The sequence below is a fragment of the Dioscorea cayenensis genome, chromosome 3 (genome assembly GCF_009730915.1).
Source record: "Dioscorea cayenensis subsp. rotundata cultivar TDr96_F1 chromosome 3, TDr96_F1_v2_PseudoChromosome.rev07_lg8_w22 25.fasta, whole genome shotgun sequence".
Taxonomy (NCBI): domain Eukaryota; kingdom Viridiplantae; phylum Streptophyta; class Magnoliopsida; order Dioscoreales; family Dioscoreaceae; genus Dioscorea; species Dioscorea cayenensis.
In genome coordinates, this window is record NC_052473.1 from 2490667 (window position 1) to 2510026 (window position 19360).

Here is a 19360-nt window from a genome sequence, read left to right on the forward strand (position 1 = left end):
TTATTATTTTTAGTGTGAAACTCACAATAAATTTATTCTTAAAGGACTATATGTTTATTATTATTATTTTGTTATTCTTCATTTCCTCAAAATTCCAACATCATAGACCACCAATATTGGCCCAAGTTGTAGTAAGAAGACTCATAGTCAATGTTAATCACATACTTGGCACGTTATTAATATTAATATTTACACACTTTATAATGAGTAATCTTGGTAATAAATTCAATCCCCATCCATCATTGCTTATATTTGTTCATGAGAAATGTGACTTTTTAAAAAGGAAAGTTGTGAGAAATATTGGAGTTCAATTATTTTTTTAAATACTAAAACACTCATAGCCCAACGGTATTAGCCCCAGTTGTAACAAGAAGACTCATGATCAATGTTAACCACATACTTGGCAAATTATTAATATTAATATTTACTCACTTCATATTGAGCAATCTTGGTAATAAACGCAATCTCCATCAATCATTGCTTATATTGGTTCATAAGAAATGTGGTTTAAAAAAAAAAAAAAGTTATGAGAAATATATTGGAGTTCAATTATCTTTTTAAATACCAAAAAGGCACATAGCCCATGGGGTATTGAGCCTGGTTGTAGCTGTTAAGTGTAAAACCAAAACTATATGGGAAATATTTGAGAGATTTGAAATATTTCAAAGATGGCAGTATCCAAAGATAGGCAGGTTTTTTTCCTTGGTCTAAAAGGTAGATTATTTCTTTGAAAATTACTTGGAAAAATATTTTTGCTATATTGGGATATTTACCAAAATATTATGGAAGAAATCAAGAAAAATCTTTGGTGTTTAATGTACCAATTAGCCTACAAATGAAGGTCTCCCCCTTGTAGAATGATAACTCAATCTCTCTGGTATTCTCTAATCTTTATGCAATTGATATAGGACAACTCTTAGGATGTAGGCAAGTTATCGAACCTCACTAAATCTTGCGTTGTCTTCTGTTGTTACTCTCTTTATTTATTTTTGTTGCAGTTTTCTATTTCTTTTCCCTAACAATTGGTATTTAGAGCAAGGTTCGTACGCTGAGGTTTTGCTAGTGGTGCGAGTAAGAGGTTCGGTTGACTAATCTGGTGTGGCACAACCATGGGAGACGAAGACGACAAGGTGGGTATGAGGATCTTTAATGGCCAAAATTTCAGCTATTAGAAGATGCAAGTGACTAATATGTTGTACGCCAAGGGGCTTGAAGATGCGCTACTCGAAAAAGAACCACCAAGTGTGAACAAATCAATATCGGAAAAGACAGATTGTAAGGCCCTAACTATCATACGACTAACCTTATCTATGAGTATTGGGAGTTATGTCATGAAGGAGACCACGACATGAGGTGTCATTAATATACTAGTTAGTATATATGAAAAACCCTCAACATCCAACCAACTCCACCTCTTGCATTGACTATTCAACTTTAGAATGGTTGAAGGTACATCAATGGTTGAACACATGGTAAATTTATTGATATTATTCATCAATTAATTTCAGCTAACTTCGAGTAAGACGAGAAGTTTAAGTCCATATCCCTATTGGTATCTTTGCCCAAAAGTTGATCAACAACTGTAAAGATGATTAGCGGGCAAGAGAAAGTGTCCCTAGACAATGTTTGCGATCAGCTCATCAGCGAGGAGATTCCCAGGAAGGAGAGAGGTAAGACATCTGTAGTGGCCCTAAATGTTGATAGAGATCGTATGAGTCAAAGAGGCCGCAACAATCATGAAAGGGTGAAATCAAAAGGAAGGAGCAAGTCTCGATCCAAAGATGAGTTGGAGTGTTGGAATTGTGGCAAGAAGGGCATATGAAGCGTGAGTGCAAGGCACCAAAGAAGGCCAAGAAAAAGATAGAGAAGGAGTCCAGTTCGGTTAATTCAGCAACTGGTGATAACTTAGATGATGCCCTGGTTCTTTTTGTTGACAACCCAATTGAATCATGGGCACTTAATTCAAGTGCTTCATTTCACTCTACCACTTGTAAAGAATTTATGAGAAATTTTTTGACAGGGGAATATGGGAAGGTATACTTGGCGGATGGTAAACCTTTAGACTTAATGGGCAAAGGTGATGTCCATATTAAATCTGGTAATGGTTGTAAGTGAACATTACATGGTGTTCATTAAATTCCTAGGCTGAAGAAGAATTTAATTTCAGTAGGTCAATTGGCTAATGAGGGATATACAATTGTCTTTGGGGAAGGCTCTTGAAAAATTGTAAAAGGGGCAATCATAGTGGAAAATGGCACCAAGTCGGGTACACTCTATTCGACCAATGGTAGTGGAGATATAGTAGCAGTAGTAGGGGCAAAGGTTGACCCAAACCTGTGGCACAAGTGACTTGGGCACATGAGTGACAAGGGATTAAAAGTTTGGCATCAAAGGAGTTGATACTGATCATGAGGTCCTACATGATTGGATTTTGTGAAGATTGTGTGCTTGGAAACCAAAAGCAGGTTAGTTTCTCGAAGGTTGGATGGGAGTGCAAGAAGGAAAAGCTAGAACTAGTGCACACTTATGTATGGGGGCCGACACTAGTCCAATCTCATTATGGCTTGCGATATTATGTCACCTTCATCAATGATTCCCCTCATAAGGTACGGGTTTATTTTCTCAAGCATAAGTCTGATGTGTTTGAAATGTTTAAAAGGTGGAAGACAGAGGTTGAGAATGAGATTGATTTAAAGCATAAATATTTGAGTGGTGGCGAGTATGACTAGGTCAACTTCAAGGCGTACTATGTAGAGCATGGAGTCAAACTAGTTTGTTGGAGAGGATGAATTGAACCCTCAACGATAGTGTTAATGCCATGCGGCTTCATGTGGGTCTACCCAAGGCATTTTGGGCTAACACAATCAACATGGCAACTTATCTCATTAACCAAAGTCCATCGGTGGTGTTAAAGTTTGAGTTGCAAGAAGAAAAGTGGTCGAGTAAAAAAGGTATCTCTATTGCATTTGAAAATCTTTGGATATATGTCATATGTGCATGTGGATTCTGACAAAAGAGATAAGTTGGATGCCAAGATCAAAGAATGTATTTTCATTAGGTACAAGACTAATTTTTTGGTTATTGGTTTTGGCATGTGAAAAATCATAAAATAATTAGGTCTAGGGATGTTGCCTTCAATGAAAATGAATTATACAAAGAAAATTCTAGATCAAATGCAAGTGAAATAAGAAAGGTTGTTGTAGAAGATACTAAAGACACTGAAGATGATGAAATAGAAGGTGATGCGGCTAAAAAAGACAACACAGCTAATAACATTGCTGGTGATCAAGACCAAGAATTTGATCCACAAACACCAGAGTTATGAAGGTTTACTCAAATTCATAAGCCAACTTCCAGATATTCACCTTCTCTAGACTATTTACTCTTAACCGACTCAAGTGAGTTGGAAGACTACCTTGAGGTACTGGAGATGAGTGATTTGGTCAAGCAGATGCAGGCTATGAAGGAGAAATTGGGATCCCTTGAAAATAACAAGACATGGGCACTACAAGTATGACAATGTGCTTCAAGAAAGATAGCACAAGTCTTCAAGGGTTTATTGACGTGGACTTAGGTGGTGACTTAGATAATAAAAAAAAACGCATCTGGCTATGTCTTCACATGGGGAAGTACGGGGATGAGTTGGATGTCTAAATTGCAAAAATGTGTGGCACTTTTGATAAGAGAGGCGGAATACGTTGCTATCTCTGAGGCCGAAAAAGAGATTATTTGGTTATTAAATTTTCTAAAGGAAATTGAAAAAGACCAAGGCTGTGGTTTTCTCTACATCGACAACCAAAGCGCTTTGTGTCTCACAAAAACCCAGTATTTCACTCAAGGACAAAGCACATCCAATTGAAGTACCACTATATCTGTGAGGTGATAAATGATGGAATCTTATCATTAAGAAAGATTGCTGGGACAGAGAATCCCGCAGACATGCTCAGAGGATGTAGGCAAGTTGCCAAACCTTGTTAAACCTTGTATTATCTTCTTTTGTTGCTCTCTTTATTTATTTCCGCCGTGGTTCCCTATTTTTATTTTTTTCCCCTAATAGTAACAAGAAGACTCATGGTCAATGTTAATCACATTCTTTTCAAGTTATTAATATTAATGTTTACGCACTTCATAATGAGTAATCTTGATAATAAATGTAATCTCCATCCATCATTGCTTGTATTAAATCATGAGAAATGTGATTTTTTTAAAAAATAATTATGATAAATATGTTAAAGTTCAATTATTTTTTAAATACCAAAAGGCTCATAGCCCAACGGTATTAGCCCCAATTATAACAAGAAGACTCATGTTCAATGTTAATCATATACTTGCCAAATTATTAATATTAATATTTACTCACTTCATAATGAGCAATCTCGTTAATAGATGCAATCTTCATCCATCATTGCTCTGGCTCTTGAGAAATGTTATTTTAAAAAAAAAAAACAAAAAATTGTGATAAATATGCTGAAGCTCAATTCTTTTTTAAATACTAAAAGGCACATAGCACAGTTGTATTAGCTCAAGTTGTAGCAAGAAGACTCATGTACAATGTTAATCACATACTCAGCAAGTTATTAATATTAATATTAATATTTACTCACTTCATCATGAGCAATCTTGGTAATAAATGTAATCTCAATTCATGAAGGTGTTGTGTTTGGATGAAGGTAATGATTACTAAGAAATGGGAATAGATAAAGTTTTAATGCTAACACCCTCTGGAATTAAAGGTTGATTTTCATGGGAATAACTTAGGTGAAGTTAAATAGGTGTAGTTAGTATAGTTCACCATTGGATGTTTGACACGTGGCATGAGATGAGTAATTTTTAAAAAAAGGTAAAGACATTGTAGGAAAGTTATTATATTTTTATATATATTTGGGACACATGTCACAATGTCAATGGTGAACTACACTAACTACACATATCTAACTTCACCTAAGTCATTCCCGATTTTCATTACCCCTAATTGAGGGTAATAGGGAGGAATTGATGGGATTTGACATATTTGCCCTTTTCCCATAATTACTTTAATATTTTTAATTTTTGTAATAATAATAATAATAATATGAACCATTCAATATAAATATTTAATTATAATCATTAAAATGAATAATAATATCTAAATTATTTCAAAATGGAGTAGTTTCATCCTTTATTAAAAAATAATAATACATCAAATATTTATTCATAATGCCTAATTATACTAATTAAAATTAATAATAATTGAAGTGAATCATTTAGTTAATATTTAGTAATAATTTAAGTAAATAAGATAAACAAAATATGTCAAGAATTAAAAAATTATCATAAATAATATTTCAATATTATTTATTAGCACTAAGGGCAAAATAATAACTTTACCACATTTCCCCCTTTCTCTTTTTGGATTCCCAATGAATTTTATTTCGACCGAACACAATTTTATTTCATTTCCATTCTTATTCCACAATCCAAATGCATGCTCATATAGGCTCTTGAGAAATGTGATTTAATAAAAAAAAAACAGTTAACCATTGGATAGCCCAATGGTATGACACCAAAGTGTAAGGGGGAGATCATGGGTTCAAATCTCTCCTCCAACAGTACTGTTCTCCATACTGTTCATGCACTGTTCATCCGGGATTTTTATACTATTCTCATACTGTACATCCGGGTTCCAGTGCTGTTTTGTACTGTTTATATTCATAAAAAAGAGCACTTGTCATCTATTATTCAAAAAAAAAAAAAACATAAAATTGTTAGAAATATGTTGAGGCTCGATTCTTTTTAAATACTAAAAGGCTCATAGCTCTGTGGTATTAGCCCTAGTTGTAGCAAGAAGACTCATGTTCAATGTTAATCATGTACTTGGTAAATTATTAATATTAATATTTACTCACTTCATAATGAGCAATCTTGGTAATAAATGCAATCCCCGTCCATCATTGCATATATGTCTCTTGAGAAATGCGATTTAAAAAAAAAATTGTGAAATATATGTTGAAGCTCAATTCTTTTTAAATACCAAAAGGCTCATAGCACAGCAGTATTAACCTAAGAAGAATCATGTTCAATGTTAATCACATATTTGACAAGTTATTAATATTAATATTTAGTCACTTCATAATGAGCAATTTTGGTAATAAATGCAATCCCCATCCATTATTACTCATATTAATTCAAAAAAAAAATGTGTTTTTTTTAATTATAATAAATACGTTGAAGTTCAATTATTTTTAAAATATAAAAGGGTAATAATTCAACGATATCAACATGTTTTAGAGTTTTTATCACACAGAGTGCACCTTCTATCACTTTAATAAATTTTTAAGTCTTAGTATCAATTTTATTGATGCTATCTATTCATAACGAAATCAAAAGATTTGTTTTCTTTTGAAAATTCAGAAATATGAGCATCATTAACATATGGAATAAAATTAAAGGTTTATTTAGGAAATTCTCAAGTTTTATAAAATTACAAGTTACAAACATTAATATCAAACTTTATATATATATATATATATATATATATATATATATATATGTGCGAACATAAAATTGTAGGGTATGTTAACCAAATGCTCCAATCCAACATTTTTTAAACAAGGCTAATTCAATAATTCATGAAAGATTTAAAAATTAATTTAATTTAAATTAATAAATTAATATGAAAAAATATATTCATAATTTCAAAAAAAAAAACACAATGGCTTTATTTAAAAAAAAATTAAATATATACATAAACGTAGAGTTAATATTTTAATATATTTTACCTACAGCTTATATAAATTTTGGCGTTCAAGTTTGAGTTTCTCCCGAAATGAACACCCTATATCCTGTTAAATTTTTATTTAAAATTTTAAATATATATATTTACTTTAATTTCATAATGTTTATATTATTGTTCTAGCGAAGCGGGTTATCGGATCTTGGAGCTCCGTAAAACCGTTAAAAAGTTATACCCCCTTATCTATTGTGGCAGATCTCAATCACAATGAGAAGGAGATGGACGGCTACGATCAACTGTCCTAAACCCCCGGCCAATCTCCACCGTTCACTGCCCTTCTCCTCTCTTCCCCGGCGAGCCCCGGCGGCGCGCTCTGCGCCCGTCGCCGGTGACAACGGCGCCATCATCGCCGCTCTGAAGTCCTGCTCCTCCGCCCAAGAAACCCTAGCCACCATGGAATCCATGCGAGCTTCGCAGCAGCAACTCCAATTTAAGCCATCTCTCCGATGCCGCAACGCCCTCTTGACCACACTCGCGAGATTCCAGTTGATCCCGGAGATCAAACAAGCCTTCGATGAACTCCGCCGTGATGGCCTCTCGCCGGACCTCGTCTCCTACAACGCTATGATCAAAGCTTGCTCAGATGGGGGTGATTTCATGGAGGTGAAGAAGAATTTGCACTGCTTGAAGAGAGATGGGTTTAGACCGGATACCTTTACTTACAATTCTTTGATCTTAGGGTTTTGCAAAAGGAGGGATTTTGAGACCGCTTGCTGGATTTTCATGATGATGCCGAGCTTGGGTTGTCAAAGGAACGAGTTTTCCTACACGATTCTCATCCAGGGGCTTCTTGAGGTTGGTCGCATTGATCAAGCTTTGATTTTGTTAATGGGGATTGGGGATGATGGATTTTTAGCTAATGTTCGTACTTATACTGTGATCATTGATGGATTTTGCAAGAAAGGTAGGGTTTTGGATGCTGAGAGGTTCCTCAAAGAGATGATGGATAGAGGATTGGTTCCCAATGTTGTCACTTTTAATGCTTTGATTTGTGGGTACTGTAAGAGTGGAAAGATTGAGGATGCTCTTGGAGTTTTGAGAAGGATGGAATTTAGTGGATGTGAGGCTGATTCTTGGACTTACGGGTTGATGATTGATGCTCTTTGTAAGGATGGTAAGCTTGAAGATGCAGAGAGAATGATGAATGAGGTTTCCAATAAGGGTTTCGTTGCTAATGTCTTCATCTATAGTGCTCTGATGGATGGGTATTTCAAGCATGGAAGGGTTAATGATGGATTTATTGTATTGGAGAGGATGGAAGTTGATGGGTGTAAACCAGATATTTGGACATATACAATGGTTATCGATAACCTTTGTAAGCAGGGCAAGCTTGAAGATGCGGGTAGATTGCTTAATATGGTGTTGGAGAAAGGTTTGGCTCCCAATGTTGTTACATACACAGCTTTGATCGATGGATATTGTAAGCGAGGAAAGGTTGATGCTGCTTTGGAGGTTATGGAGTTGATGGAGATGAATGGATGTCGGCCTAATGTTCGGACATATAATGAGCTCATCTATGGGTTCTGTCTGGAAAGGAAGGTACATAAAGCAATGAGTTTATTGGGTAAAATGCGTGAATCGGGAATAACTCCAAATGTTGTTACCTACACTGAGTTAATCCATGGGCAATGTGAAGCAGGCCGTGTAAATAATGCGTTTAGGCTGCTCAGTCTGATGGATGGGGATGATTTGGTACCTGATCAACATATATACTCCATTCTGATAGATGCCTTCTGTAAATCTGGGAGATTCAATGATGCACACTCGCTTGTTGGTTTTTTTGTTAAGAAAGGTGTAAACGCAAATGAGGTGATTTATACTGCAATAATTGATGGACTGTGCAAAGCTGGAAATACCAATGCTGCTCAAGTAATGCTTCAGAAATTGGTTTATGAAGACTACTCACCAGATGTGTACATGTACAGTGCTTTGATTCATGGCTTGTGCAAAGAAAAGAAAATGCAAGAGGCATTGGCATTGCTTGATGAGATGTCAGATAAGGGAGTCAATGCCACAGTGGCCACGTATACTAATATTGTTGATGAGATGTTGAAAGAGGGAGATTATGAACATGCTCAAAGGATGTTGGAGCAGATGGCTTCTTCAGGCTGTAAGCCAAATGTATTCACTTACACAGTGCTAATTCGTGCGCATTGCAGGGGAGGGAAGGTGGAAGAGGCAGAAAGTATGATGGAACAAATGAGAAATGAAGGGTTTCTTCCTGATGTCCTCACCTATAATACTTTGATCGATGGGTATGGACATGTGGGATACATGGATAGAGCTTTTAATGCTCTTAAGCAAATGATTGATGAATCCCAAGAGCCCAATTACTGGACTTACTCTATTTTTCTCAAGCATTTGTTCAATAGGAAATTGCCTGATTCGATCGCAGTTGACGTTCTTGACGTATGGAAATTGATAAAGATAGATAGTGTCTTAGATTTTTTGGAGGAGATGGTACGACATGGTTGCAAATCTGGACTTACCACTTACAATGCCCTTATTTCTGGATTCTGCAGAGGTTGCCGTTTGGATGAAGCATTCAAGTTACTTTCTTGTATGAAAGAAGAAGGTTTGTCTCCCAATGAGGAGACATACGCTTCCCTCATCAATTGCTGCTGCAATTTGAAAAGGTTTGCAGAGGCATCAAGTTTAGTAGATGCTATAGTTGAATGTGGTCTGTTACCATATTTGTGTTCATACAGGCTTCTTATTTGCAGACTTTGTGATGAGGGGATGTTTGAGGAAGCTAAAGATGTCTTTTGTAAGCTATTTAGGTGCGGTTTTAATTATGATGAAATTGCTTGGGAAGTTCTTCTCGATGGTCTATGTAGAAACGGGCATGTTGATGTAGCCTTAAATCTGCTAGCTATCATGGAAGAAAGGAACTTTCGCCCTAGTCGGCAAACATACGTTATGATGGATAATTATATTCCTGTGAATTCAGTTGAAGTGTTAAGTGAGAGTTAGGGATGATCATGTTGGAAGAATGATTTGGGCTTCATGATATCTGTTAGGTATGTCTCATGTATTTAAGCTCCTTTGGGAGAGATACGATGCATTTCTTTGTCATGCCCTTCGTCATCATTAACTCCAAGCCTGTCAATCGGATTTAATTGCTACTCAACAGGAGACCGGTGAGTGTTTTGTATGTTTCCTACATGGTTTTGTTTCTCATGTGTATCGTCTCAACTTGTTGCATTCAAGATTCTTTCCATGCAAAAGTGTTACTATCTGCTGACCTATTATTCCTTCTTTTCACTTCGAAAAATATTTTAGCAGGGTAGGTTGCCTTTTGGATCTATCTCTTGTGAAATGTTGTGCTTGTGCAATTCATTTGTTGGTGCTATCATCTTGAGGAGAAGTCTGGGTTTAAACTCTGAGTATGTGATGCTAATTTTCCAATGATGATCCACATGTCAGCGCTAGGCGCACTGATGAGCACAGGTAAGGACTTTATTTTATGATAACGTAGTTAAACCTTAGATGTTACATGTTGTTAGTTTTAGAATCTGTCCCTTTCTTAGTTGTAAAAGGAAATGTATTTTGCACTTCAAAACTTATCTGCTACTTTCTGAGTTACCATCTCTGGTTGTTACATGCATTATTTATACATTAGATTTAATTCAGCATTGTTTAGTCTCATATTTACCATTCGCTTTCCTTATTTATTCAAAAAGAAGAGAGAGATTAATCTGTTGCTTTCATATGGAGCAGGTATGCATTGAAGTTTCATTTGATATCTTACCTGTGCTATTTTCTTTTTCACTGAAATTAGTACTGTTTTCAAGTTTTTATTTGTTACTTGATCCGATTCTTTCCTTGGCATGCTGCCATGAGTTTGCCTGAGCTTTACCTATCAACGTGATTTTTAACTGCAGATGTAAAGATTTAGTGACTACATGTTGAGACATATTGCAAGTGATGGTGATAACGTGAGTTGATACAAGTGATGCTGCTGAAGTTGTAATTATGCATCGTTAATTGATTTTAATGAGCAAGTGGGATCTATGTGAGTTACAGTTCACTTGACCTTTCTGTTCTCATCTGACCCAGCGCAACACCCCTGGTATGAATTGTTGATCTACTTAGGCCTCCAGATTATTGTTTATGTAGACTCTGCAGGTGAAAGAATAGTTAGAATAATATTGACCTAATATATCATTACTTTTGCCCAATCAACTTTGGCCCATTGCTACAATAGGACAAGCCTGTATTAAAGTTTGATTTTAGGCTTTTAACTGGAGTTAATAAAGGTCTGTGTTGAAGTTTAGTAACTTATCACTGGAGAGCTTTTTTCACTATTCCAATTTATAAGATCGAATGGATCAAAATGAGAAACATGTACCCATATATGGAACCAAGCCAATAGTGATGTCAGTGAGCCATTTGTAATTAATTTTGTACCCAGGGTTCTCATTTTTTTTTGGTGGATCTGTATGATGTCCATATTCAAACTTAGAACTATACACAGAAAATTTATCGATCATAGGTTTTCATGAAAAACATTTGGTGGGTTGTTTAATTTCTGACAAATGAGGACCTAAGGATCAGACAACTCATTGTATCTATCCCTGTTTAATTTTCTGATAATGGATACCTAGCAATCAGACTGAATTATTCCATTTGTATTTATTATGGCTACTTTTGGTTAATTCTCACAACACTAGTTTTTTCCCCTTCAGAGGCGAAATTGTGGACTCATACTGACACAAGCCATAAAATAGTTATGTCATGCTTAGGACTAGTCGTTCTGTATTACTAAAACAATTAACAGAAAGTTGATATCAAAGTGTGACTATCATCAGAATGATCTTTCTCTGCTGATCTAATGGTTTGGTTTTCAATGTGTGTGTGTATATATTGGTTGATTAATATGAAGGAACTCTTGCCGATTTTTTAGTTCCATTTGTGTTACATGAGTCAAGAACATGTCATTGCTGAATATAAGAATTATAGAAACATATCTTTGTTGTAATTGAAACTGTTATCTTTCTGCAACATAAATATGATCTAATTATTATGTGTTTCATACTCTGTTTTTTGTGTTGAACATTTGACATTTTTATTGCAGCTGAACTGTTCAGTTTTTATTTTCTGGTTCCTGCAAAAGCTTCCACCAATTCTGTCTCTTAATCATCCAGGGGAGCTATCGATATTTGCTAACTTGGTTTACAAAATCAACCAAGCAATTTGTATGGTTCTTGAATCGGATTAATTGCATTTGTTAGCTGATTCAGAGAAGAGTTGGAGTTCTGAGGCATCGACGGCTTGTTATGGACCTCTAATCTGGTTCTCTCATGCTAAAAGGTCAGGCCTTCTAGCTTTATAATGAAACTCAATGTTTCGATTTTGATTTCACCGCGCATTAACAATTCGTAATGGTGACTTTGGAGATCGGTTTTGTGTGGTAATAAGGTTTAAAGTGGACTGTATGGAAATCATTTTTCGATAATAATTTTTAGCGATGCTTACAATTACAACAATGAGAACAGTTGCATGTTATTATTATTATTGTTGTTATTGTTATCACCATCATTTAGGAATGTAGGTACAATTTGGCATTTCAAAATCATGTGTGTAGTGTTTTAGTTTGATTTTCTTATTTAAAAAAAAAAAAGGTTGCTATGTTCCACTTTGTTTATGATTCTCTCTTGTTGTCTACATTAACTGGAGATTTTATTTATTTATTCGAATTCTCAAATTGAATTGGGAAAGGAATGGAATATCAGCTTGATAGGAAAATTATATATCAATAGCGGTGATATCTCTTTCGACGAAATATGACAAGCATGTATCAACAACGTGCACAGACATGATGCAAGTTCAACAAGCGATTGTGTCCTCACCTTATATGAGTTTTAGAATTTAATCTCAGATCTTCTCTAAAATGATCATTTTACACGATATCAATAGATTAAAATGTCGTTGGTAATAGGAATGATATCATTATGTTTCTAAATGGAGCACATAACACTCATTAATTATGTTTTTTTTAATGGAGAATGAGGATTTACTGGTAATTACCGAAAGGTCGATGTACGTAATAATGAACTTTTCAAGGAGGTAATAAATTAGAACAATTATATACCCCTTAAAAAATCTAAAATTAGACACAAAAAATCTAAAATTAGACACGGTCGTAAATATCTCAGTTTTTATTCTATAAATAATTTTTTTAAAAAAATATAAATTTATTTCATAAATATTTATAGCTCAAAATGTAGAATAAAAATTGAATAAAGTAAATGTATAACCTGCATAATTTTATGCAAAATGTTGAATATTTAACAATGCATAATAAGAAGTCAATTGGATCTAATTATGTGTATATATATATGTAGGAAACTTTACTAAAATTATATATATATCAACACTCAGATTCAAATACACTGTTTTCTCTGAAAAAAAAAATCCAAACTTTATTATTCCAAATCCACACAATACAACATAAAATTTGATATTTTATATATAAATATAACTACCAAACTTAGATTACATACTACAAGGAACTGACAATTGTTTATCAATCATACAATAAATACTAACTGCTTCATATTCTACAGTAATTAACACACTAGGAATAATTTATCCCAATTTTCCATTAAGGAATAACAAAAAATAAAATAAAATAAATATGTTTTAAAGAACCAAGGAACTTGAACAACAAAACTGGAAATGAAGTCTTTTGAGCAGTCTTTCTTTATGGACATCAACTGCAGGTTTCTTCATTATCAACCAACACAAACTCTGCATACAAATTCTTCAATGCAATGACCACTGTCATTATAAGTGGTCCCATTATAGCTCCCTAAATCATGCAAACATGACACTTTTCATTAATTAAAAATGGGGAAAAAAAGGTAGAGATAAGGTTAGCCATAAAATGGCATCTTTGATGACAAGAAATGATCATATTTGGCAAAAGTTTAAGATTAAACACAAACAGGGCATCTTTGATAACAAGAAATGGATTACAGCAAACAAAGAACAATATAGCAATGATTATGATGATAGTGATTTGTGCTTTTCTTAGAGAATGTATACACTTCAGCAACAAACTTCAACACTTGGATAAAAAGAAATGGATCATGTACCAACAAACACTACGGTGAAAGTATTATTTGGACACTACACATTGGTGCTTTTTGTCTCTGTGCATGTATATATATTCAATGATATTTTCTTGAGGGAATACTGCAAGAAACAAAGATTTCTATCTGATGAGGATGCTGCTGGTGATTTGTGCCTAGAATCAACTACAAAAGTGACTACTTAGACAAAGAGAAACCCATCATAATGTGATTTGTGACCTTCTAAGAGAATGCATACACTTCGGCTGCAAATAGACTGCTTGGATAGCAAAAAATGTACCGTGAAAAATAGTAAGATTATGGTTTCATGTGGATGTTCACCGATTTGTGTGAGCCTGTGTAGGTATATATATGTTCAACAAAATTTCTCAGGAGAACACAAGTTTTCTATGTCAGTGATAAGGATGGTGACTTGTGCAATACATCAGCTACAAAATGAACCTCTCTTCTCAGAGAATGTATACATTTCGGTACAAATCTAATCTCTATTTGAAAAACCAGAAATGCATCTTAATACTAGTAAACAGGAAGATTTATAGTTTAATTTGGTTGCCACCCTTTTGTGTGTCTCTGTGCATATATATATGCACAAGCAGCACAACACAATTTTCTCAAATGAGTACCGAAAGAGACACGTTTTCTATGCAAGTGAAACTTCAGGTGATGGTGATTTGTCTCCTCAAGACAGAATGCCTGAGCATTAGCTACAAAAATGACTACCTCGACAACTACAAACACATCATAGGTGAAACAAACAGAAAACTTACAATTCAAATTGTATGCTATCCATACATTTCAAGATGGATAAAGGACAAGCCTTGCATGCATATGCTAACAACACTAGAAGAGCAAATTTTCTATATTGATTCTAGTTTTCAGCAAGAATTTCACGAAACAAGATGAAGTTCGAGCTATAATGAAAGAGTTGTTAGACAGAAATAGTACCTCCAGAGCATTTGTAAACAATGTCAAGCCCCCAAGAATGCTAAGCCCTGTGAGATAAGCATTATGCCCAGGAATGTCTACCTGAATCACAGAAGAACCATAATCCATCAACATGAGGTGCACCGCAGCAATGACAAAGGCCCAAATGTACCTCCCCTCCATGAAAAACTGAGCGACTGCCGGAATTGAAGACAACCATGGTGGCAATATTGGCAACAGAGGGCTAATAAAAGCCAAGACGGTGGACACATAAAGAAAATGCACTGAACAAAACCTAAACAACAACCATGTCAGGCAACCTTGGTAAAACGAAATCTTGGCTGTTGCCAAGAGCACACTGCTTATCGCCTTATCGATGACCTCCACAAAGCGATCACGCATTTGTTTCGACACCGGGAGCATCCCGACAACCTGCTCTGTTGCGCCACCAGACTCCGACGTGATCAAATAGTACAACACCCACAGGAAAACCATCAATTGGGATAAGAAATTCAAAACCTCTGCAGCACCAGATACAACCAGTAGGAAAACAGAGAACACCAAGCTCGCACTCCCTCCAAGCACTGAAGTACTACTAGCAAGCACTTGCTTTGAGATCTCAATCCCTTTAAAGGCAAGACCTTTGGCTTTCTCCACCAAGTCCTCTCTGGTGATCAAAAGCTCTCTGAAAATGGCGTCCAGCTCTGAATAAATCTCAGTCCACTCGCGGTTCTTCACGCGAGTCCTCAGCGATTGGAACTTCAGCGTGTAAGGATGCGGCGGCGAGCTTGACAATGCCGTCGATGGGCCGGAATTTGAAGGGGTGATGAGGAAATGGCGGAAGCCGTTGGCGAACTCGGTGAGGTTGTATTGCGCGGCGAGGCTGTCAACGTGCTCCCATACAGTCTCGTAGAGACTGGCGGAGTAGCGATCGACGAGGCCGGGAACATCGTTGTCGTCCATCCACTGCTTGAATCCAATCCTCTCGGCGTAATTGCTCTTCTGGACGTGAGATTTCAAGGACATCACCGCGTCCTTGCCCTCAACGCCGATCTTGTAGGAAAAGAAGATCCCGCCAGCGAGGCAGCCGAAGATCATCCAGAAAATGAGTCCGATGGCGACGATCGTCTTCATGTGGGCGAGGATTTTGGAGGTGAAGAAGCTAGAAGAGGGTTTCGGGCGACGGCTGGCGATGGAAGGGTGGCGAGCGGCGGCGGACGCGGTGGGGCCGGCGAGGAGGAGGAAGGGGATGGAGAAAGGGCCGAAGCGCTCGAATGCGAGGGTGAAAAGCCAGAAGGAAGCGAGCCAGCGGACGAGACGGGGAAAGCCGGAAGGGGATGGTGCACGGCGGCGGAGGATAGCGGAACGGAGATCGGAAAGGGAGAGAGTTGAGGCGCGGAAAAGAGCCGATGGCGCGGCGAGGAGGGTCGGCACGATGCCTTGCTGGAGAGGCTCAGCCCAGAAGTCGACGACGGCGAGCTGAGCCTCCCGGAGAGGGATGGAGCATAGCAACGCCCATTGGAGAGGACGAATGAAGTCGTGGAGGAGCTTGTAAAGGCCGTAAAGGAGGAGAATGGTGAGGGCGAGGCCAGCATGCGCCATGGCGATGTAGAGAGCTAGACGAGCTTGGGAATCTAGGGTTATGGTTTGGCGATCTTCATTGGAGGATGGTTGATGGGGGTTCGCCGGTGGTGGGCGAGGAGGTTTGGGAGGAGAAGGAGGGAGGGAGTCCGGTGGTCGCCGGAGAGAGGCGGATCGGAACATCTCGGACCAGGGGAGGTTGGAGCTAGGGTTAGGGTTTGGGTCGGAGTAGGGGACGAGCTCCATGGATGAACTCGGCCCCCTGCGAGATTGGAGACGAAGAAGACGATTAATTATTTCATTTTTATTTTTATTTTTATTTTTTTTATAAAACATTTTTATTTTAATTTAAAAAAATTATTTATTTATTTATTTTATTTTATTTTATTTTATTTTATTTGGGTTTATTTTTTATATAAATAATTGAGTTTATTTTGTGGATGGAAATTAAGGAATTAGGATTTGGATTTAGAATTGGATTTAAATCTGGCATTTTTTTGGGTTATTTTTATTAGTATTATTATTTTTATATATCACCTTTAAAAAACTTTAAAAAAAAATTTTTTTAGTGGTTGTAAATTAACATATTTAAAAATTTTAAAATTAAAAAAGTTAATTTCAAACATCCCAAAACTTTTTTTAAAAAAAATGAAAGTGACAATCCCTATTAGTCAAAGGTCTTGACAAATGCAAAAATTAACCATTTATGGTGATTTAGAAATATGAATTCCTTACTATATAATCTTAAAAAAAAAAATGCTTTTTATATAAATCTCTTATTTGTAAATTAAGGGACTTAAATTTAAGATCCCTTAATCAATAAATCATAAATCATGATAGGTACCGCGGGTTATTGTCATTTCTATTTGGAATAATAAAATTTTTGTAAAAGTGTTATTTAACTATATCTAAATATTGATTTTAATTCCACAACAAGATAGAGAAAATAGTTAATTAGATTTAATTTTAATTTTTAATTCGATTAATATGTCATTATAGATACAAAGTCAGAGTATTTGTGGAAAATTTTAGCATAATTAAAGGAGTTATATGGATGTCTAACCAAATCAATTTTAATTAATGAGAGCTACCAAATTAATTACTATTGGTTTATATTTTTTTTTTAAATTTGAACAAATTATTATTGTAACTATGCATTGATGCTGCTTTAAGTTATTGTATTAGGTATACATTTTTATACTAAGTTTTCTAATTTCTTTAAAAATATATAAGATTTGTATTATATATACATATTATTAATTGGATTTTTTTAAAAAAATATTATACTTTAAAATTTTAATTACCAAAATGCTCATGTTTTCCAATTTTATTTTTTAAAAAACCCGGGTCACTAGCTTTTTAAAACTTTTATAATTTCATAATAATTTTTTTATAACTTGTTTTTTCCACTCCTAGGCTCTTATTTATACTTTTAATAATTTTAAAAGAAAAAAATTATTGTGATATTCGGGTAATGTCAAATAAGAGATATCAGAACCATTATAATGGTTCACATTTATATCCTGGTCTTATAATACCAAGACCACCTTCATAAACCCAAAATCCACTATAATTTGTAATAAGATAGACATAAAATTGTGGTTTATGTTGCAATGAAGGTCATAATAGTCAAAATTGTCCGAACGCTACTAATCCAAGTTGTAATGTAACTTAAATATTATACTTGTTGAATTATTTTATAATATATGTAATTATTTTCGTCTATTGAGTTTGTTTTAGTTACGGGACTAATTTTTACATGTTAAAATTTTTGAATATTTAATATTTTATTTTTGTGAAAATATTAAAATTATTTAAATTAATAATAATTTAAAAATTAGTGGGGAAAAATAAATTATAAAAATATTATGAAATTATAGAGATTTGAATATGAAACTGTGTTTTTTATTTAGAAGGATCGTGAACCGCAATTTAAAAAAAATAAAAATACGCATGTCCATAAATAGTAACCGACATGTATATTTTGGTAATTAAAATTTTAAAATATAATATTAAAAAAAAAGCCTTATTATTACTTAATAATCATAACTAAATCTCTCTCATGCTTTTAATTGGTTTATTGTTGGGTGGGTCCCACACCACCGACCATTCCTCTCTCGATACATATAATAAGATATTAATGTATATATATAATATAATATAATATAATATTATATTATAATATCAATTTTGTTTTAATTGTTTTTTATTGTTTTCACATATCTATAATATAATATCAATTTTGTTTTAATTGTTTTTTATTGTTTTCACATATATATAAATATAGATATGATTTTACCTATTTTAATTTTATTGTAATTGTTTCCTATCATTTTTCATACATATATTGTTTATTTTTTATTGTTTTTAAACAATAAAATAAATAATAAGAGATATTATGTTTTTATTTTATTTTATTTTCATGATTTTTTTTTATTTTTATTGTTTATATGTTATATTATTTGTTACTGTTTTATTAAATTTACCTAATAATATTGGTGTTTGGTTATTTTTTTTAAATAATTTTATTTTAAATAATTCACAACATTAGATGAAACTCTGGTATAAGCATGGATATCTATATAATAATTTATATTCATATTTTTTAATTTTTTATATATATATATATATAATTATTTTAATCCAAAAAAATTCAAACTGTCCACCATTTGGCCGATTCTAGTAAATTAGTTATATACATTTTATACAAGTGTTTGTATTATCATTTATCACATTACACTTGCATTTCTTTTTCTTTTTTTTCCAAAATTCTAAAAAGAAATTCTCGCATATTTAATGTAGAGATTAAATCCCACAAAATAATAATAATTTAATATAGACACATAAAATAATATTTTTGTTACAAATACACGACAAGTGCCCGCACACGTGTGGGTGCCCTCACTTTGTGAGGACATAGGATTCGATTTTGTTTCTCTCTGAAATAAATGTCCTACATAAGAAATTCAGTACCAATTGAACCAAA

At 34.5% G+C, this 19360-nt stretch overlaps 2 protein-coding genes across 5 annotated transcripts; one reads left to right on the forward strand and one right to left on the reverse strand.

Annotated features, from left to right (window-relative positions):
• The first annotated feature begins 6907 nt into the window (after positions 1-6907).
• LOC120253953 (pentatricopeptide repeat-containing protein At5g65560-like) lies at positions 6908-12402 on the forward strand. Of its 4 annotated transcripts, none has more exons than XM_039262139.1 (5): positions 6908-9408; positions 9496-9912; positions 10055-10222; positions 10657-10844; positions 11850-12402. In XM_039262139.1, the coding sequence occupies exons 1-2, from the start codon at positions 6980-6982 to the stop codon at positions 9743-9745; spliced, it is 2679 nt and encodes an 892-aa protein (XP_039118073.1). In that variant the 5' UTR covers positions 6908-6979; the 3' UTR covers positions 9746-9912; positions 10055-10222; positions 10657-10844; positions 11850-12402. The 4 variants fall into 4 exon arrangements, with proteins under 4 accessions (XP_039118073.1, XP_039118068.1, XP_039118072.1 ...); XM_039262144.1 differs by having other exon boundaries at positions 7289-7375; positions 7452-9912; XM_039262134.1 differs by having other exon boundaries at positions 6908-9912.
• An 819-nt stretch (positions 12403-13221) lies between these two features.
• Positions 13222-16661, reverse strand: LOC120253524. The gene is made up of 2 exons (XM_039261859.1): positions 14815-16661; positions 13222-13586 (listed from the first exon to the last, which is right to left on the reverse strand). Exons 1-2 carry the CDS (start codon positions 16618-16620, stop codon positions 13488-13490), a joined length of 1905 nt encoding a protein of 634 aa, XP_039117793.1. The 5' UTR covers positions 16621-16661; the 3' UTR covers positions 13222-13487.
• Positions 16662-19360: the final 2699 nt, after the last annotated feature.